The 23,241-nt window shown below is 40.0% G+C and overlaps 1 protein-coding gene across 9 annotated transcripts in view; it reads right to left on the minus strand.

Moving 5' to 3' along the window:
* CARMIL1 (capping protein regulator and myosin 1 linker 1) overlaps positions 1-23,241 on the minus strand; it is a 161,228-nt gene that overhangs the window by 127,159 nt on the left and 10,828 nt on the right. For 8 of the 9 annotated variants that reach the window (XM_044426236.1, XM_044426233.1, XM_044426235.1 and 5 more), the window contains one exon: positions 21,128-21,225. In XM_044426236.1, the coding sequence (XP_044282171.1) occupies positions 21,128-21,225 (98 nt within the window). Of the gene's footprint in view, positions 1-17,197; positions 17,258-21,127; positions 21,226-23,241 lie in introns of those variants that run through there. The other variant, XM_044426239.1, reaches the window with a different exon arrangement.

A 23,241-nucleotide genomic window follows, 5' to 3' on the forward strand; every position in this document is an offset into this window, starting at 1 on the left:
TACACGCATTAAATAAATTTCGGTTTATTTATATTGGCCATATTTGCAAATCAGAAACATCAGTAGGTTTGGGGGAAATACAGAGTTTTACAGGTGGCTGCACTTGCACAAAATTCCTATTCTTCTGACAATGTTGTATGTGGGCAAACATTGCGGAAACATGAAGGCAAACATGATGGAATTCCCGTAACTAATGTGTTAATACATATTTACACTTTGGACATCAATGACTGTCACGGTTATTAAACAACTAGGAATGAATGACTAATGTGTCTGGATGGCTATCCTGGAAGAGGGAGAGCACAGACGTTTGGAGAATAAATTGAACTGGCCTTGCAAGAGTCAGTAATTGTACTGAGCTTTGCTTGGCTGACGGCTAACAGATTATGCTGCTTTCCCCTGTCTTTCTCCTCTGATTAAGAAAGCTTCAGCTTTCTATACAAAGCAATCCTACAGCTACCAATACCATGTCAAATGGAGTCCCCTGGGCTGAAAGCTGTGTTGTAACACCACAGACCAGACTCCACACACATTCAGCCACAGCACCAGACTATCATGGCTCCCCTACCCCGAGATGGGATTTGAAGGAAATAAGAAAAAGGACAGTATAAGGCAGAAGTTCTCAGAAGCAGTACAAAAGAGCAAAGGAGAAGGAAGCAAGAAAGAGAGGAGCCATCTGATAGGACTGCAGACCTCTCAGTGGTGGAGAACACTGAAGCAGGGGCCATAGACAAGGGCCTAATATTATCCCATTGCTTTTATATCCTGCCTTCTTCCTCTTGTGAGAAACCCAAGGTGCCTTAACACAGCTCTAGTTTATCCTCATAACAACCCAGAGAGGTAGGCGGGGGGGAGTGTGACTGGCCCAAAGCCAACCAGTATGCTTCATGGCTAAGTGGGAGCTAGGATCCAGATCTTCCGAGCCCCCAGTCCAACACTCTAACCAACACACCACACTGGTTTTTACAAAGGGACAGAAGAGTGGAATTATGCAAGGGGGTGGGTGGGGGAGAAGCCCATGGAGGACTTTGAAGGCAAGGTGCTACTGAAGCTTGTGCAGAACCCAAGGTCATCAGGAAACCTGGGTATGGATTAAGCAGGAGGAGGATCATTCAGCCTTCACAGCAATGACAAATACACTACTTTGTTAGGAGAATGCTAGACAGTCAACGGGGGACCAACATGAAGCAAAAGAATAGGAAGAAGGTGGCAGTTGTGTAGGTGAGGGGTTACCAGCAATTTTTTGCCAAAGGTTCAGAGAGGAAGGTACATATTCTTACTACACTGAGAAAGATGATTTGCTGGTAGACTCAACTGGCATGCACCTAAATCTCACTAAGCCATCCTGTGATACAGTCAAGAACTGACAACCCTGTCACTGAACAGCCCACAGAAAGTCCAACAGACAATTGTCTTACTGTGCATTGTACTCACCTTCCTTCCCCCTTAGTCCTCCAACCTGTTCTAGCATGCATCCCACTGTCCTTTGCAACAGAACCCATTCTGACACTCTTCCCTACTCTGATCACTAACTCTTCTTCCTCACCAAAGTTTTCTAAAAAAGAAAGAAAGAAAGAAAGAAAGAAAGAAAGAAAGAAAGAAAGAAAGAAAGGAAGGAAAGGAAAGGAAAGGAAAGGAAAGGAAAGGAAAGGAAAGGAAAGGAAAAGAAAAGAAAAGAAAAGAAAAGAAAAGAAAAGAAAAGAAAAGAAAAGAAAAGAAAAGAAAAAAGAATCATAGCTCCAATGAAATGCAATTGGGCTGGATTTTTATTTACTCTCTGAAAATTGCACAACCGTCTTTGTAATTGTTGTTGTTTGGTCAGCCATTTGCAAATGTACAAGGATGCTCTGATTTGTGTTCCCTGATCTGGTCAATTGCTTTATCTGTTTCACCTAGCAAGGGAAGCAGCAAAGAGGAGAGACTGCATATAAGCTAACTTGTGTACAGTTCACAGGAACCTATTGTAAAGCTGCCATTTGAAAAGCACCAAGAAGGGAAAGGGCAAAAGAAGGTGTACCAAAATGGCAGAAGGATAATTGTATTATCCCTTAGCAATGTAATCTTCTTGATGTTATGCGCAGAAGTGAAAATGTCAACACTTTCCCCAGTCTCCAGCCACAATAGAAAAAAGGAGATAACCCCTCTCTTCACAGCTCCTTTTCAGAGCACTATCTGCTGCAGTTACTCTGGTTTCCTGGCACTTCTAAAAATACATAAATAAATAGTCCTGTGTTAAACAAACCTCAAATAGTCTCTTTAGGAAGCCACTGGAACCTAGCATTCTGGTTTGCTGCTCCTGAACCAACAAGCAAGAACCAACTCTGATCTGCACTTGTGGTTTACAAAGGGTGCAAATAAACTCTAAACCAGACATGCTAGCAAGAGAAACCAAGTGGGCAGGAACATCATCCATGTACCAGCAGGCAGTATGGTCATGGTAAAGCAGGATTTTCCAGAAGTCTGGCTTATTACTACATGCAAACATAGTGACTGACTTGTCGGTCTCACAAGTCAACCTTTCAAGTCCCACTGTGATGTTGCATAACCACTTAGCCCCACTTCCATCTTTCAACAGTCAGCTCTTCCAATTGTGTCATCATTAAATTCCGTTTATTTATATATTCATTTCCTCACTCTACCTCTATGCTCTCAGGTCAGGGGGGCACCAGGTTGGAAATAAAGACTAAAGATTGTTTCTGCCCTTTAAACAAAAGAAAGATGGTAAGGAGAATACATTTTATTTTATGTGCAAATTACATAATGCATTTTTTTGCATTTTTCTAGCAGCATATACCTTTCTCCTTTTTAATATAATAACTTGAAAAATATAACTTGTTTTAAATTTTCAGACCTGTCACTAAGATATACAGTAATGGGAAACTATAGTTTGTGCACTCCCTTCACACCAAGACTGCAAACTGTGTTGACCTGGAATGATACTAGCTTCAGTCCAATTCATCTGGAGCTACCATGTAGGAAAGAGCTTGCTTTGCTGACAGTTCAAATAAAAATGAATAAATAAATAACTTATGTGCAAAACAGGCCTCAAATAGTAATGCTTGAAAAGCATTACCAACATTCTTCTCATAAAACCTCCAAAAACAGCAGTATAACAGCTAGAAATGTAGAAGGTGGGGCTTTTTCCTGATTGCACTGGTGTGCCAGAAAAAACTTCTCCTGCTGTATTTCTGCCTGTCATAAGCTGCCATGACACACAAACCAGAATAGGGAACAGGGATGGGGCATAACAGATTATCCCACAATAAATTGAGATTAAAGATGCATGTCTTAGAGGCAGGGATTGTTAAGCTAAATCACAATGCAGTAAGGAACAGATTTCCCCTCTTCCCGAGGCTCCTGAAAGAAGCTAGAATGTAAATAGAAGTTCCGGAATGAACAAAATCCACACACTGGAATGTGCTGACTGGCCAATTTGGTATTAAAAAGGACACTTGAATATCAGCAACAGTGTTACAAACTGCCAGCATTTTTCTGATGGGTTAGCAAAATCCTTGTTTTCTTATAGCTTTAGTTATGCAATTAGGTCAGCCTTTCATAATGCCAATTCACTGTAGAAAGCAGTTAAAAACAGTCAGCCATCATAAAAAAGTAAATAATTTAAATTAAACTCCCTGTGAGGCATTAATACCTGATACAGAAGCTTACAGTGAATTTTAAGATAAACATCATGACACTTTGCTCATGTTGCACTTCCAATATTTTATGGCATAATAACAAAATATTTAAACCACCAGATTAAATTGAGAGAGATTAGTAATAGGAGCACATGCTCATCCCTTAGGGACACATCACAGGAACCTAAGACCATCAAGAAGAAGAAGCAACTCTCACAACTTTATTAGAGGAAATAAATCACCATGCTGCCTCTGCTTACACTTTAGAAACACTTCCAACTACATGTTATTTGCTTAGGAACAAAGGAAAAAGGGCATTTATCTCCAAATACATCCTTCACTATACGGCTAAAATTCCACAAAGCAGGCTTCCTGGGAGCCTATGCAGACACACTGCTCCATGTCCCTTAATATCTGAGATGGGAGAGCAACTGAATTGCAGATCTCCCAGAGAACTGACCCTCTCCTAAATTTGATGAGTTGTTAAAAGATTCCACTGACATAACCAAACACTAAGGTGAACGCTAACCTGTCTGTTTTCAATCAGAATGTGAAGCAAAACAGCATAGTCTGAGCAACCTTTTCATGACAAAGACTACACTAGCCATTTTTCACGGGGCTTGCAGGTGCATTGACATTTTTACTCCTCATTATAAGGTAAGGAATCATTTCTAAACTAGATGGGAACAGATTCCTTTCTTGGTGCATACCAACACTGGTACATATGGACAGGAAGGCTACTAACAATTTAATTCACTAATAAACTATAGATTTATTTGCAAGCCTGGCCTAGGCAGGATTTAAACCAAACACTTTTAGGTCAAAATCTAGCAGTCTAATAATTCATACTGGATCTTCACAGTTAAGAGAACTAGGAATACTCCATATACAATTGCTTAACAAGCCCCAAGTGCTGAGAACTCTATTCAAAGGCCATTGAAGAGATCAATGTTTTTCTATAAAATGTTCATACACCTATTAATGACATACCTGCCCAGACTCTTCAGATCATATTCAGAGACCCTACTTTCATGTGCTTGATGAAATGAGGGCATTTTCAGTGGTGCATTTGGCACTTGCAAAAGTTCATCTGGCACTTGCAAAATGGACTTTTCAGTACCTGGTGGAGACTGTGTTATTGTCCCAAGGTGGTGGTGATGGTTGTTTCTGTGCTTCAATGTTATTTTAAAAGTGTAACTGTAATTTTAGAGTTTTACCCTCTCACTGGTTTTTATTCTGGCTTTATTGCATTTTAAAATTTTTAAAGATTTTTATATTCTGTTTTATCAGGTTTTATTTTAGTTTTTTACTTTTTATGAATTGCCCAGAGACTTTGACTATTGGGTAACACAGAAATGTAATAAAAATGAAAGTGTAATCTTCTGTATTTACTTCATGTCTTTATGCAATGGGTTCAGTTCTCTACATGAACACAGTGGCTGGCCAAAGTGAGATATAAGATGTTATTACCTGGAGACAGGGACTGGATCTCAAAGCGTGATTTGCCCTGTCACATCCAAAACCAAACCATGGTAATATTTATTAGGATTACATTAGAAACCACATTGGCCTTGCATCTTTTCATTACATGGGGATACAAGAATAGAAACATTTTTACATTTTTACATCAAAAATTTTAGTTTCATCCACTCCATCTCAAACAATTTGTTTATGCACACTGCTCCCAGTAAATGCTACCTGTATTTTGAAAACATATTCATGGCTGGGATGATTTTAAATGGTGTAGAACTGTCTTTCTCAGGAAAGGTTCACTCTCAACTTCTCTCAGTGCTTATTCATACTCATCACCTTACCAACATCAGTCCTGTAGTTTAGGTCAACAGGTCCATTTTGTCCTCATCAACTCTGAAAAAAGTTTTAACAAAGTGAACCCTATGCAGAAGTTAAGAACTCTTCTAGTCTAAAGTGTAGGCCAGCTGCTTAAAACATCACAGCTGAAAATGCCTAATTAGCAATCCTGCTAATTCAGCAATACCTCTAGAACATGCCATAACAAATAAACACCTGAGATCACCACATAATGCTCTCCACAGGTAAAGTTAAACTGCCAAATAGCTTTAAAACCTGGTCGCATTTAGAGGGAGAGTGAAGGGGGAGATAGAATTGAAACCGGGCAATACTGTCAAATCCGCTGACAAGAAGAGCTAGGAACCGCCTCTTTACAGAAAGGCACAGTGGTGAATCTGCACGTAAATTGTATGCTTCTGTGTTGCAGAATGCAAGCATTTGGCAAGCTATTTAAGCTTGTCAAACCAGGTCTTTAAGAAGTGCTAAAATTCTTCAAAACTCAGGTATATAAATGAATTATTGCTAGTCTCGGGGCAATGAGAGAATTGCAATATGGATTTACACTACTTCTGACATTGTGTACACTCACATCAAGAAGAGTAGCTAACCAGTGAGGAAATAATCTTTTATTTTCTCCAGAGCGCCTCTGGAAAAAATCTTAGTTGATGGGCAGGTTCATGTAGGAAATTGTAGCCCTTTCAGTTAGTCCAATACCAAATTGTTTAAAACTCAAAATAAAACCTGAGTCCAGAAACAAACTGGTATTCAGTGAAGCTCTTTTAATACTGCATAACATGGTAGTGGTGCTCAGTCCACACCAACAGCCTGGTTGCCACATTATGACCCAGCTATAATAATGTTCAGGTGCTCTTCAAGGTAGTCCTGGGTGTTAATATGACTATGAGCAAGACTATGATGAAATCATCACTTTCCAAAAAGGCTAGCAGCTGGTGCACCAGTAAAACCCAGTGAAAGATACTGCAAGCTGTTTAAGCCACACAGCTTTTCTGTTTATAGGACCATTACGTATTGGTTGATAGCTGGATATACTGGATTTCTTGCATCTTCCCAGTTTTCCTTAATATCATCCTTGTTTGATTGTAAGCCATTATGGTAGAAAGCTCTTTATTTTATTTTTGATAGCTAGTAAGAATCAACAAATAAATATTAAGACTTAGTAGTTTGGATAAACACTTACATTCTAAAGCATCAACCTTAGACCCAAATACAGACAAGATGAAGGAAGAATAAGAATGTGTTCTGAACTCTTACACATTTTAAAAAGGACAACTCTGTGCTCTCATCTTCCCATAGTTCAAAAATATAGTTCAGAATGACAGAAGGGGATTTATTTATTTATTTATTAAAATCTGGTCCCCAATGTTTATATCCTCCATCACAGCAGTTTCCAAATAATTGAAATGAGCTTGAAGTTCTGTTGCACTTAATATGCACAAATCTCTAAGGCTGAAGTCACATGTGCACAGTTCTTCAATAAATAATTGTAGCATTGAGTGAGGCCTAGCATGACAAAGCTAAAATAGACAGCCATTTTACTACATAGCCAATCATATTGCCCGCACCGACGTACAGAAAAATTATACACCACTCCGCAGGAATCAAGCAGGTTGCTTACCTGCAACTGTTGTCCTTCAAGTGACGCATGTGTGAAACCAATTACTTCCATTTGGCAGATCCTCAGTTCGAATAGCTATGAGATTGCCACAGTGGCCCCATGTCTGGTGGAACAAGTCCCCAGGAGCCTGCATGGATCCAGAAAGGGCAACTGGGCCACCACAGTGCAGCACCAGAAAGGGGAAGGAGGGCAGGTTTGTGTGAATGCACAGATGACCATTTGAAGAACGACAGTTACAGGTAAACAACTTGCCTTTCTCCTTCATGGTCTCCGTGCATCCCACATAGAGGTAACTGGCAAGCTTACCTCATGGAGGAAGGTGGTATTGCTACTGAAAGATCCATGGCAAGACTGCCCTGCTGAAGGCACAGTCCACTCCGGCTCAGATGTCAAGGCAGTGGTGCTTCACGAGGATTTGACCAGGCTGCAGTCATGCAAAGTCGGGCAGGGCACCCCGACGTAGAGGGCCATGGGGCTTGCTCTCTCTCGCGTGGAGTAAGCATGTATTGGCCTCTAGGACTGAAGCTCGTAGGCTAGGGAAACGGCGCTCACGGCCCATCTTGCCAGTCTTAGCAGGGAGATAGGAAGTATATTATTTACCTCTCTGTAGCAAATGAAGAGTCACAGGAAGTGGTGGAAGGGTTTGGCCCTGCATTTGCAAAAGACCAGGGCCTTTCGGACATTGAGGGAGTGCAGTGCCATCTCGACTGGACCTGACGGTGCTGTGAAGAAGTCTAGCGGGACTATGTCCTTGTTCTTCCTTGACTAGAAAAGAGGAGCTGGGTCAGAGCACTGCCTTGTATCCTTGTGGCAGGTGAGATAGGGTGGGTCGGCCCATAAGGGGGGCCGAGGTGATTGCCACCAGGAAGGCAGTCTTTCACAGGAGTAGGTGCAAGTCTGCAGCAGCCATGTGCCTGAGCGCATGGAGGATTACAGGAAGGCTTCAGCCAATGTAGGGGGTTGGACTGGTAGGGCAAGGTCCTTGAGCCCCCTGAGGAATCGATGGGCAAAGGGGTGAGAGAAGACGGAGAAGCCCACTACACATCGCCTCTCTCGTTGGCTAGGGCAGGATCCTCCGGGCCATGAGACGGAGCCTGAATCGCCCTGATGGAAGGGTAGTTACTGACTGCAGCACGCATGAGATTATGAAGAGCAGGAACAGTCTGTGCCACTCTCTCAAGGTGGCTTGGTAGTCTTGACCACCCATGGGATGGTGGCTAACACAACAACAAACACAGATATGAACAATATGTACAAAGAAGCTAGGGTGGCTTGTATGCATAGCATAAAATAAAATGCTACTCTGCAGAAAACGCATGGGTCTGAAGACCTGGCAATGCATCATAGGTGGGTCGCCCGTGATGGGTGCCATATCATGAGATCAAGACCAGCAAATGCCTTTCCTGTTGTATCCATTAAAAAAAATGAAAACCACACAGACAGAGGGAAAAATTCACGATTGCAGCCACTTGTTTCATGCCTGCCAACCATCTGACAAAGCATGAGCCAGCTCTTCCTGTTTATGCTGTAGGAAAAGTCAGATCTAACAGTGTCACTCTTCAGAAATGCAGGGAGGGAGAGCGAGTCGCACAAGCTATCCCCATTTCGTGATTGCTCCACTTCTTTAAAAGTACAGCGACTTTTTGAATAAAAACTGATATGTCAGAAATTGCTATTCAGCAACATTTATCTTCTCTTTCTTGAGCAATTCGACCTGGCAAACCAAAGCATAACCAGCTACCTGCCTTTCCATACTAGTTGAACATGTTCAGGTTTTTCCAATGGAAAAGGGAACACTTTAAATAACATTGTCAGAACATTATCAAATGTCTCCTCCATACAAACAGGTGAGCAGGAAAACAACAGTTAAAGCAGATAAAGCAGTATATAATCACAGCAAGAATTTTAAATAGGAATTGATTCCTAAAAGTAGTTACTCCAAACAGAAGCAATTATTATTTCAGTCATGAGATAAAATCTCATGCATGGGTCATGTATTAATTTCTTTTTTAAACTGTACAGAGCTAGTTCAAATTCAGGTGCTTGTCTACATCACTTACAGTAAACATTCTCTTCCAAAAATGTGTCTTTTTAACTTCTGTTTAATTTAAACTTTTTTAAGTTCCCAGAGAGCCTCAGCTATTGGGAAATATATAAATGAAATAAATAAATCTATGACTGGGGAGGGGAAGGGGAGGAGGGAGAATTTCTTTGTTAAATGACTCAAATGTGATAACTGCAAGATTGGTGCTAAATACTGTTTAAAAAGTATTATTTTTTTAAAAAAATCTTCTATATCTTCATCTCTGTTGTGATTTTGCTGTTTTATGCTAATTTTTGTTTGTTTATGTGTTTTTCAACTTTTGTCAAATGCCCAGAGAGCCTCACCTATTGGGCAGTATAAAAATAAAGACATTTCCATCTATTGTTTCTCCAGTTCTGTCACCCATGCTAACTGATAACAATGTTACTGTGTTCGACAACAGAAAAGCAATATTGTCAGGCTTCCTAAGAGGAACTAAAGAACCCTTGACAATTCAGCCTTTTAAACTTTAAACTCCAGTAACAGCTGTTTTTCCCAGTGTGAGTGGAATAATGTGTACTTGAACCATTTTAAAAAAAAAACTAAAGGACTGACAGCCATTCTATGACCTGAGTGATTTTGTTTAGTATTGGAACAGAAGAAATGTACCTGAAATGAAACGTTGCAAAGCACTTTCACCTTCTAAGAAGAGTGCTCTTTTTCAGGGTGCTTGCTAGCTGTGCCCACCTCCACGTGAATGTCTCCACCTCTCCCCACCTGTTTTCTTTTCCATGGGTCGTTCAACAGCCCATAACTACTAAATGTGATCAGCTTCCTTTGGAGGAGGTGCTTGCTTTCCTAAGGTGCTTTTCAATGAAGTTCTTTGTACTTTTGCACACCTGGGATTCCCCAGGTATACCAATATTTTCTTCATGATTCTAAGTGTACCGTTTTGTCTCTAAGTCTTTCAGCATGTGAGTTTGCTATGTTCCTTTTATTTTACCTACCCATACTGTTCACAAACCCTGGGCCTGCACCTTGTCTGCTACCAGTGATTTCCCCTACAAGCAAAGGACAATGAATCTGCATAATTCTTGCCTCAGAACAATGCGAAGAGGATGAGAAGACTAGAAGGAACTGTTGCAATTCTTTTGTAGGGGCAGGTGTGTTTTGGGGAGGGATGAAGACCCTCACCATCCTCATTTATCCCTGCCCCACCCCAGTAGCCTTCCCTTCTGCATGCTCAGGTACAATTTAAACAGGACATCAAGTGTGTATAAAAAACAAAACCATGGAGAGTCAAATATGTTTGATGTCATGTCTAAATATCTTCATCTTGTTCATGTATGTGGAACTACCATGTCAGGAATTCATAGCAAATCATGTGCTGGCATACGGCTGTGAAACACACAAAAGCAGACAACTCAGTTGTGTTGCAACTGGGACAACAGAACTCTTAAAGGTAATAATTCCATGCAGGAGTGGCATATTTGAAACCAGCCTAGTGACTAGGGTTTATAAGTAGAAATAAATTGTTATAACAGCACATGAAATAAACCACTTTCAGGTTCTAAACCTATTAATTAAATCCCAACCACACCCCAAACATAACATAACATTGTGCAAAATTACACAGCAACACAGACTCCCATATCTACTGCAAAATTACAGCAAGATCACCTTTCTAAGGAATGATACAGACTTTGCAAACTGGGTTTTAAAGACCTTGCTCTACCCAACTCTCTGAAAGGAGCACTAGATAGCCTCTCTAGTGAAAATTGTCACTGTTATCATATTACTGTGCAAGACTAATTAACATCCAGTACTGTTTAATTTGTGCAGGTTTAATTTGCACAGGTTATAGGCTCAATTTACAGCACCTTAAAGACTTAAAATGGCTTGGAAAAGAACTACCTCATCCCATATGTATTTTCCTACGCATGCCTTTCCACATCTGAAGGGCAGGTACCCCCAGCAACTGAACACAGGTGGATGCCCACTAGAATCAAAGTCTTCTCAGTACTCAAGCCTACTTTATGGTACGTCATTCCCATGGAGGCCCACCTAGTCCCAGCACTAAATGCCTTCAAAAGCTAGGTAAAAACTGGTTTTTCAACATAGTTTTCCAGATCAGTTGACTTTTGCACTCAATTCCTTCCTGTTGCTGTAATATGTTCTTTTCATCCTTTAACAAACTGACTGCTGATATTTTCATTCTTGCTTTGGCAATTCTATAAAACATTGTTTCCTTTTTTCTGCTGTTTATTTTGGTTTCTTGCTTTGTGGTTTGTATCACTTTAATTGTTTGCTGCTTTGTGTGGGATGTGAAATTTAAAACAGTAGATAGTCACTAGATACAATTATTTTCCAGTTTCATTCCTAAAGCACTCTAATGATGGCAATCATCTAATTTAGAAGTCAAAATGAACACTGAAAAGATACTGTTTCATCTCCAAAAGGGCCTAAAGGCTAATGAAGAGCAACTTGCCTAAGGCCACTGTCATGAGCTGGTCTCTCTCCCTCAACAACCTTTCAGACCAAAATTTGAACTAGAGAGACCTTGGTTTGGAGTGCAGCTCTTCAGCTACGTCTATTCAAAAGCAGAGTTTCACTTCAGTGAGGTTTACTCCAAGGTAACTGGGCATATGGGAGGGAAAGAACAGAAGTGGAAGGAGGCAGCTGCTTATAAGAAAGTGACATCACAAAAGTGAAAGCAGAAAATAGAACAAGAGGCATTTTATCATCTGCTCAAAGCATGGAAGGGGAAAGGCAAAAGTGACATCAAAAGCTGCACTGCAGTTACAAAACAAGCAGAAGATATCCTGCATACTGTTCACAGCCCACCTCCTCCTCAACATTTCATGATGATAATGACAGGCTCACAGGGAGCTTCCTAACACAGCATGGCAATTATAACAAGCACGGAATAGCTTCTTCCAGCTCTGGAAGATCTCTCCAGGAGATGGCTTGCTAAAGGCCAAGGCACTGTGTAAAACACTGTATACTTAAATAAGTATTTATTTAAGCCATGAATTGGTATGAATGCATTTTATTTCATTGTATCATATTGTACATTTGAGTAAAGTTTTCCCTGTATTAAATGTATATCATAGATGGAGACCATAACTAAGAAGAGTTATAGCTACTGGTGGGAGAAATATGGGACTATGAATGGATGAAAAAGAGGAATTAGGCAGGCATAGCAATCTCCAAAAAGTACTCCTTGGTACCTAAACAGAACATATGACTTACTCTGAATATACATGGAATATTTTTTACTATAGAAAAGCTGTACTCCAGATGAGGCCTCACCAGGGCTGAGAGTAAAGGGGAACTAGCACTGCACGGGATTTGGAAGCGATGCTCCTATTAATGCAGCCAAAATAGCATTTGCCCTTTTTGCAGCAACATGCATGACATTGTGGACTCATATTCAGCTTGTGATCTACCACATTCTTCACTTGCAGTACTGCTGAGCCAAGTATTCCCCGACTTGTGACGCCGCATTTGGTTTCTCTTTCCCAGGTACAGAACTTGGCATTTTTTCCTACTGAATTTCACTCTGTTGCTTTCAGCCCAGAACTCCAACCTCTCAAGATCACCTTGAATCTTCTGTCTTTCAAGGCCTTTTATCCCACCCAGTTTTTTGTCATCTGCAAATCTGATAAATGTGCCCTGCACTCTCTCATCCGATCATTACTAAAAATGCGGGAGAACACTGGGCCCAGGACTGAACCCAGCAGCGCCCCACTTGTTACTTCTCCACAGTCTGAAAAGGTGGCACTGATAAGCACTCTTTGGGTGCAGTTCTGTAGCCAATGGTGCATCCACCTGGTAACTGTTCCATTTCACCCACTTTTAGCTAGTTTGCTAATCAGTAGTATTAATATTGTGGCATAGTGGTTAAGAGCGTGGGACTGGGACTCAGACGATCTGGGTTCTAGTCCCTGCTCAGCCATGGAGCCAACTGGGTGACTTTGGGCCAGTCACAGACTCTCAGCCCAACCTACCTCACAGGGTTGTTGTTGTGGGGATAAGATGGAGAAGGAGAATGATGTAAGCTGCCTTGAGCCCTTTGTAGGAAAAAGGCAGGATATAAATCAGAAAAAAAAATTATCAGCCTTTGTATACCTGAATTTCCACACAGTTGATTTTAATATATTCATGCCAGTTGTGTTCCTTAACCTAATCACCACTTCTAGTTAAGGTTCTTGTTATTTCCTTGAGTTCAATAGACCATGACATGGCAAAACAGTTACTAAAACTTCTTCCCCTAAGGGAGAAATGCCTGGCAACACTGGCACTTATGAAAGCCCTGTCTCAAACTAACAACTGTTGAAAACAATTTGAAAACAAACTGGAACAAACATTAAAAAGTTATAATTTAAGAAAAGTAGGATTTTCCTGAAACTGTTTAATAAAGTGTTGCATGCCAAAATGCTTGGAATAATAAAATCTTGCACTGGGAACACCAACAGAAGATGAACTGAAAATATAGAAATGAAAATATTGGGAAAGTGTGTTGTCAGTCTGCATGTTTGGGTGTCACAGAGTCAGCCTAGGACTGGGGAGTCCCAGGGCAGTATCTAATTCTATCTGCATATGGGACCCACTTATTTCTGTGAGTGTCTGATCCCACCAATTCTTCCTCTGCACAAGCAGCACCCACTGTTTGTACAACAGAGAACAAGTGCTTCTGGAGGAGACACCCCCTCCAAAAAAAGGAGAAATGTTTATTTCTGGAATGGGCCAGGTTGCTGAAGTTCACTTATACAAGCTCCACAGACCTGCCCTCTTCCAGAAACAAGCAGTTCCATTCATTTTGGGATGCTGCCAGCAGTACTAAATCTCCATTGGACAAGTGCACATTGGTGGAATGGAATTGGTGGGGCTGATCTCCCGCAGGAAGTCACCAGGGGATTTTGCCCACAGAATCCAGCTAGAAAAACCACAATGCAAATTTGTACCAACTCCTACTGCTCAAAGTACCTCACAGTATTGTTGTGAGGACCTCTTTAAGAATACATATAGCATCCTTTTCTTCTGAAGCCCTGTGCATGTTCAGAAAACCAATACTGAAAAGAATCACCAAAAAGTAACTACTGAAAAATCAAAGCTACAGCCCTGCACATATTTACATAGGAGTTAATCCCACTGAAATCAGTAAAGATGGCTGTTGTCTCCACTATAAGTGCTTTTAATTTCTCGTTTTTCTCTAATTTGCATTCAAAAATTGTGTTGCCTGCAAAGGACCCATTAAGTTCAATGATACTTTTGTTCTGGTGAGTATGTGAAGTATAACAGCCTCAGAACAGAAACAAGATAGGGACGATGTTATGAATCAGGGACGATGTTATGAATCAGGCTCCAATCTAAGAATAGCTACCACTTTTCTCCCGCTTCAGACCTGCCTACAACTGAGTAAATGCAACAGGAAGAAATGGGGAACCTTGTTTTCTCAAACCTTAGGATAATGCTGCCACCATTTATATCTACTTGCAATGCATTCCTTTAAAAGGAAAAGGTTTTCTGGGAAACCCAGAAAAACTGGGCAAACTTTTGAAGGCAGAACTAAAGTCAAAGAAATAAGGGCATTATTTATATAAAAACACACACTGGTTTTAGGAAATTGTATACATATCAAAGATACAGTATGTTCTCCAACTGAACTTGTTCTTAAGATAGGTAAGTAATGCAGGGCAGGGCAGGCCAATGGTCCACACGGGGAAATTGGTCCAATGTTGAATTGGATGTGATGAGGAACAGCCATGTTTGTTTCCGTGTGCATGCCCTGTTGACACACAAAACACTGAGTGACGGGAGCAAGAGAATCACGCTGAACTCCCTTCCATGTTATGTCCCCATGTCCCATCATTCTGAAGTTTTTCCCATGGCCCTGACAGTGGAAGATGGCATGGACAGAAGAGAGCCTAAATTGACAAAGCACAAGGAGGCAAAGAAAAGTCAGGTCTTCTCATCCTGCTGCACCAGTTCATTTAAGAACCTCTGTATGTATGTACTCTAGCTCTCAGACAGAGAAGTGAATTTTTACTCATTCTCCAACAGATTACTAGACTTTTACAAAGGCTTGGACTAACTTTGGCAAACAACCTTATTACAAAAAGGACTTTTATTTAACCTCTCTGCTTAGAAGGAATAAATGCAAAAGAAAGAAGAAAATGAGGCTATAGCCACATGAAAGCCAAGTAGTTCCAGTTCAATCCAGATTAGAATTTCTGAATGCATAATATGTCTGACTTGAGAGGGGTACAAAATTTTACCAGGCAGATGGGGGAAGCACCGAATAAATGCTTATTGCTGAGGAAGTTAGTTAGAGCTCTGCTGATGAACAAATTATTTAGATCTTAATGATTACAGCAATTAGCCCAGCTAGACCAGGAAAGTCTTGATGGGGTGTGATGAAAGTATCAGATTTACATTTCTTAAGCCTTGCATTACAGGAGGGGATGGTTGGAGGTGACTTATTTCTCAAACAACCCCTTTGAAAACTATGGATCAGATAACTAGCAAGCTGTTATCTTCTGGGGGGTTGGGTGGTAAACAGAAGTTACAGGCCAAAGGCTGAAATAACTTTGGATAATGCCATATTCATAAATCCTTCATGCATGTCCCTATCTACAAAATCTTACCTGTAATCAAAGGGTTTTGTAAGTCCCTACCCTTGATGATCAGTCAAAAGCTTATTTGGAAAGGACCCAAAGCATCTTTTGAAAAACATTTCATTTTCAGTGTACTATAACCCTTATTTACACATGAAATTGACCACATTTTTTCTTCAAAAATGATAATATAAATTATAAACATTTTGGTGGATAGTCAGATAACCCACAAACCTATCACACAGGTATTTTTCTTGGAAGGGTTGACAAAAAGCCAGGTATTACAAGCAACAAAGTTTCTTTTCCCTTTACCCGAATAACAAACTGTGATGGGCATGTCAGTGCCTTTTTGAGCTCAACCCAAACACAAAATTAAGCTTTTCAAATACCAAATCTTTAATAAAATTAGACCTTTAATATAATTTTAGAGAAATGAATTTTAAATTTCATTCATGATGTATGCTGACTTTATTGAACAGTATGCTCCTTGAGGTGTTTCCCTGTTGAGGTTATGATATATTTATATAATTCAAATGTATATTTAGTAATTTTTAAGAGCTAAGGAAACTTACCCTCTTCCACTCCCATAACTGACAAATTGCAAGCACAAATGGTGGAAGAGTTACTAACCTGAATGAAGTGACAGGCCTAGCATTAGCAGACAAAATGTACAAACTGAAGTGGAAGATGGGGAAAAGTAGTTAAGGAGCTTGTTTACAAACTTTCAGAGTTTGGGGTTGGGTAACTGGGATTTTTCTTACTACCTATTTTTCAACCTATTTTTTCAAAAACATACTTTTAGTGCTATTCCCAAACCAAAATTTATGAATCCATGATAAACAAACTGCACTTATATTTGGAATGGCCGGCCATACCTCCTGTAGTACCTGTCATATTATCATGAACAAAGTATACAAAACTGACTTTAAAAAAGACTGGTTTTAAGCCAGTCACTGACTCTCAGCCTAAACCACTTCATGGGATTGTTGTTGTGAGGATAAAATAGAGTGCGGGACTATGTAAGTCACCTTGGGTTCCTCACAAGAGGAAAAAAGATGTAGCAGTAAATCACATTTATATTCCTAATAATTAAAAAAACCCATCTTTGAGAGTAAAGCTGCAAATGGCAGCAGCAGACCCATGTCTTTAAATGCATATAAAAGAGGTGCAGTCAGCCTGATTTGAAGGTCACTGTATGTGCAGTGGCAAGGAGAGCAGAACCTTCTCTGTCTGAGCCACATATTTCTCAACAGCCAATTCCCACCATCCAGCTGTATTTGCTTCTTGTATCATAGAGCAACTGAAGAAAGGGCAATGTCACAAGACAGAGTACAGACTGTTATACCACTCTGGTATTCAACTTCCTTTTGAAATCGGACCCCACTCTACATGCTTTAGAGATGACTATTTAGACCCAGGTTAAGATATAAGTAATGTCCTCACATGTAATTTTGAGTCTTGCAATTTGAGGTACCTGTGAACACCCAGCGTAATAGATCCTTGAATGGAATGTCTTCATAAGGCACACCAAGTTAATAAATGACTTCAAACTGATTTTGACTAGAAGGAAATAGCAGAGAAATCAAAGCTGCAGCAGTGAAATGCCTACAGCATGAGCATAACTGTTTGGTGGTGGTGGATTCTGATGTTTAAAACTACATTTTGCAAGCAACCTGAAAGCACTCACTACAGATGTTGGGATTGTGCTCTCTTTTCCTATAATAAAAACTTTAAAAGTTCTTGACTCTATTACAATTCAGAAGTGGAAGAGGCAGGGCTGGAAACTGCAGCTGAAACACCAATGTAAATGAACTTTGAGATAAGCCAGGTAGTCACTGAGAGCCAGAAAGTTTGGAGTTCAGTGAGAAAATCTAATGAGCAAACGGAGTTGGATAGGGGCAGACTTAGCATGTTAAGGCCAATCACATGGTACCAGGTTAGGAGGGTACACCAGCTGAGGAATGTTAGATGATCCAGGTGACTGGCTCATAAAAAGAACGATCCACATTGCAGGTGAACTCACCTATTTTCTGTTTGGAAGGGAGAGACTCAGTTTGGCATCAACCTTGTATTATTTTGCCACATTTCCCTAAGGGCCAGCAAGCTAACTTGCTCTTTCTCCTTACTGACTTCTGCAATGCTCATTTGTACTGTAAAGCTGATCAGCTTTAACATAATGAAGACTTTAGTTAGAAAGCTGTTTGTTTTGATCTGCTTGGAAGGAGGAAGAGAAAACAATATAATTAAAAAAGAATCTAGCTTACCCTTTTTTTAATATTGTAGGAAACTAGAACAAGGGACTTAAACTGACACTGCCTACAGCACTCTCATATCTGCAATGCAAGATCAACTTTGGATCTCTTCGATAGCGGATTCCAGATGGGGCTCTTACAGGGCCCCCCCAGGGCTGTTATAATGTTATAGCCCTGCCACGTGTGGATGAGGCCAACCAAGTGTGTTCTCACCACCCTCAGTCACCACGGCTGGTATCCAGTTTCAACAGTAGAGCTACAGCCATCCAATATGCTTGTTTGTGCAATATCCTGCCCAGCCTTTGGCACCTGACCCTTGACTACAGAATTTCATCAAAGAAGTTTTTCCAAAGCCAATGCCTGATTAACATCTATAATCACTACAATATTTAATGGATCTGGTGGTCCAGCAGAGTGAACTGAGGGATTTTAATAGGTTTTAGTAACATTACCTAACGGATGTGTACACTGGTTGCATTCTCCAATCATTTGGGATTAGAAAGGCAGCAAACTAAGTACCTAAACACAGGCCAAATGCTCCAGGGCTAACATGGTCTAATCCATCACACAGGCAAATTCTTACTGTCTGGTTTGCTCTGCTCACTCTAGTTTAAAAATCCAATTATGAATTCCCACAGCTGAATGCTAGATATTTAACAGGGTTGTTAAAAGCAAAGAATCCATTCCACCATCATGAATGAAGTTTACAATGCAATAAATCACATGGACCATTTTAATTTTTAACTACATCATAAGCCACACACTTAACCATAAATAAATCAATGGCATAATCCAACACCGAATTATTAAAATAGGCATAGATACTCTTAACTCTTCATCGACTGCTACACACTGCTACACATTGATATAAATTCTCAGCATCTAATGGGAGATGGATGAAGACTGGAAAAAGTGTTAACTAAAATGAAGACCTGAAAGGACTGAAAACACTAAACAATAATCTCCCAACCAGTAAATTTGCTATGCTTAAACTAAAATCGGTCAGGTGAAGACCAATATTTATTAACTTCTTTTTAAAAGAAGTCAGCTTCTCGAAAAATCTTGAAAATCCATTGCCAATGCCTCCACAAATGTTAAGTGCCTGTCAATCTCAGGGTGGTTTCATTTTCTAGTTAAGAGGAACATGAAACAGGTAAGAATTTAACTTTCTAATTTAACCCTTTTACTTTAAGATAATCTGCATAAATACAAGAAGTCTCAGAATGAGTGCAGTGTCTACATATCTGAAGCAGCACTAAATACATTTAAACATACTGCATATGTTCATTCTAAGCACAGGAAATGGTCTCTTTTTCAAAAGATTAGCCTAAATGTTATGCACTAGTTTCACAATGAAATTGCATAAGTCAAACATACAAGGCAGAAGCACATGGGAGGAAAAGAGTTAAGCCAGAGTGGAGGGCCAGCTATGTCTAATCAACTAGATGGCAGAGTAATTGCAATAGTTTCCAGAAGATATTGAGTATTGGTTTAAAAATGTATCTCAATATTAACTGGTTGCTGAAAGTCTCTCCTGCTTGTGAATCCATCCAATTTAGTTCCCTTCTAGGAAGACGAGCTTGTTTTATGTGCCTAGGAAATCAGCTTATTGACCATTTTCAATTGGGTTCTTGGCATACTCATCTATATAAACATCAGTCATTACTACAAGATTAAGTACTTCCATACTATAAACTGAGAAGCTAGAAGAATAGTTACAGATTTCTGCCCATTCGTGCTTAGAGAATCAAAGATGTCATGTTACACTGAGTATTACATTTTTAAATCTTTGATAAGATGTAGTACGCTATGTGTATATGAGAACTGCAGACACCTAAAACTCCTGAAAGTGTTCAGGATGATAACACATTTTAGCCACTGAATTTGAACTTGTGATAATATGAGTCAAATACTGCCCTAGAGCACAATTGTGGTTCCAGATACAGGAGAAAAAAACAACAGAAAAGGAAAACAAAAACAAGCATTTTGCTACCACCACAAACTTATTTTTCTGACTATTCTGGAACAAAACAAGACAAAACATTATTTACTTGGGAATATCCTAATAATGAGGCAAACAGACTCAATTAAGATGACCCAAAAAAAAGAAGATGCAATCTAGAATTGCTGAATTGGCATTATTGGTATAAACTGGGTGATTAACAATGCAATTCTATATTTACCTACCCACAATAAGCGCTATCAGTTCCATGGGGTTCAGACTGCAGACTAAGTCTGACTTTTTAATAACTTAGTGCAAGGCCAAATAACACAGCGGAGGTGCCTCAAAGTCACACGATCACCTGTGACAGCTTTAATATTCACACTGGCCACTAGCATGTGTCACAATCCACTCTGAGTTCAATTATCCATGGAGGGTTGTGGCAATCATGCAAACCAGCCAACCTTAGTACTCTATAAGTTCTCAAGAGAATTACAACAGATCAACTATATCTGCCATTAATAAAGCAATGTTTATTAGAAATTAGATAGATATTACAAAAGAAATTAACTGAAGCATCACATTCTACAACTTCAATTAATCTGTTAATAAAGTACATACACAATTTAAAAATAGACCCCATCAGCTAACATACATATTCCCTAGCAAGAGCAGAGAAAATGCAAATTGTAAACCCATGAACATAGACAAAAATGTAGAGCCATGAATGCAGGAGAGGGAGGGAAGATCTTTGTAGAAACATTACACAGAAGATTTTTCAAATTCTTTAAGAAGCTAATCTTAGAAAGAGGTGTGCTATTCATAGATAATACTACTCTTCAACAATATATATTAAATGAAGACTGAGAGGTGGGCACTCAACACTTCTCCAGTAGATACCTGCTGTCTCCTTCAAACATCTAATATGGAGAAAACATACAGAGGGACAGTGGAGGTTACGCAACACCCTAACAACCCCATGACATATATGGAGCAGATCAATAGCTGGCTCTTTGGTAGCTATTTTGGACTATAATGCTCCACAATACCAAATATTTAGCAGAGGAGCATACATTGAGCACAAACAGTTGTTGGCCTTAACCCTCTAATTTAAACCAAAGGACCATCACTAACATATGTGCGCATCCGTACATGTACACATATTTTCTTCTAAATAAAGATTTTAATCACACAAATCAGATGTACTTACCAATATTTTGTTATCTACTTTGTCACTCTTGACTTCAAGCTTAACTTTCTTCTTCACAGAAATTTTTATCTTCCTTCCAATAACATCCTTGACACTTTCTGAAATAGCAGAGAACATAAAATTGCTTTCATTTGTGGTGAAGTGAAGAAAATATGCAGCTATACTACTATTACTGCCAAGAGAATGCTCCTGCACCTAAATCATATTAACTGACATTTTTTCCTAAAAATAAGTCTTTCCACTATTCTTACAAAACAGTATAAACTCATATAGACCCATTTGACCTCTATTAAAAAAGCATAATGACCTTCTTTGTACTCATTGGTTTATCAAATAGCTGAATATAATAAAGTTTAAAGAGGAAAGTCCTAGTTTACCTTCCCTTTTCACGAGAGAAGAATATCTGTGAACCATAAAAGTCTGATTGATATTGAACCACTTGAGATTGAGATCAAGCCTTTGGTTCATTCTTTCACTCACTCATGCTACAGCAGGCTCTCACATTTCAGAAGTCAAATAACTCCAGCAAAAGATCACTGCTGTTCTACATTTAAACTAGGTCACTCCCTAAATTGTAACAGAGTTCCAGATTTTCTTATCTGACAGATGTCGAATGTAGTCCAGCAAGCATAACTTTGAATCCTACATGCACAGGATGCACCACAACGTTTTGAATTGCACATGAATCACTACACAGATGGCAAGCAGGCAGTCGTGAACTAGGGTCCCTCGCTTCCCACATTTCATAGTCACAAAGCCTTCCTGAAAAACTTTCTTTATTGACCAGATTGTTTTCCAGATGCACAAACAGCCAGAATGAACCTCTGAACATGCACAGAGACATTTGGTGAACCCAAATGGTAATCACTTCCAAGAACACCCCCCCTTATGAGCGCACCTGGGCCCCATTCCTTTGGGAGGAGCCTTCTGAAAATGAGTACACCTCCACTCCGCCACACACTGCTCTTCTAATTGGGCCACCTTCCTCTGCTGACTTTGCATCATGGGGTTGAGAGCTGTGCCCACCTCATCCATCTCTGAGAATCTCTCCTGTTCCAAGTCTCCTCCCAGAATCTTGGTTATTCCCAGAGCTTGTCTGCTCACCTGGCGTATCTGACCTGGGGAGAAGTGTCTCCACTCAACTCAACATCTAGAAATGGTCCACACACCCCCCCCCCCCCGATTCTGTGCCTCTTCTTCCTCCTCTAACTTCTTTTTTGGAGACCTGCCAGCAGCCCTTGAGAATGTGGGCCCAAAGCAGCAGTCTTTCTCACTCCCAACACAGACTACATTGCTCTACTTGACACAGAAGCACAAGGACGGAAATTCCCTTGTTCAGCGGCCTTGCAGTGGTTTGAAAAACACTAAGCTAGGAACATGGAAAGCTGCCCTTCCACAGAACCATGGCCAGCACAGCTGCTGCTACATTTTGGTGCCCACTCTTGATTCACCTTGAGTACAATTTGTCACATGGTCCAATAACTTTCAGACAACATATTCTCTGTGTGTGTATGCGTGCACATGCATGTGCAAGGAACAGATCAGGACAAGACGGCCATGGTCAGATTTAACAGTCGGCAACTGCCTGGTTTGGCAGGCCTGAGGTGCATATGTCAAAGGCTATCTATTCAATACGTGAAACAAATACTACAAAGGCTTCATTCTTCACTTGTAAATTGATACCAGTGACTTACATGGCTACAATGGCATTCAAACCACCTGCGTGAAAGTGTCTGCAGTTCGATCCATATACGTACGTTTGGCATCTTATATGAACAGGGCAAATCATGCAGGCAAATCATGCATGAAAATCATCAAATGAAATATGAAGACAATTTGAGCACATGAGGTTGCTCCCACCTTGGACCACCTCAATAAGCACGATAACATAGCATCTGTAGCTCATTGTGATTAACTTAAAACTGAGTTCTTAAAGAAGAACTTTGTTGCCGTATCAGTCACACAACAATACAATGGAGAAATTCAGCAATGGCACATAGATGAGAATTGTTATTTCAATAACATTACTTAACATGTTAAAACATCAAACAGACCCTTTCGTACCTTGCATAATGCCAAAAAGCTAAAATAGCATTAAGTGCTATATGCTTAAA

Source organism: Varanus komodoensis, unplaced genomic scaffold, assembly GCF_004798865.1.
Source record: "Varanus komodoensis strain SLA01 unplaced genomic scaffold, ASM479886v1 scaffold17, whole genome shotgun sequence".
Taxonomy (NCBI): Eukaryota; Metazoa; Chordata; class Lepidosauria; order Squamata; family Varanidae; genus Varanus; species Varanus komodoensis.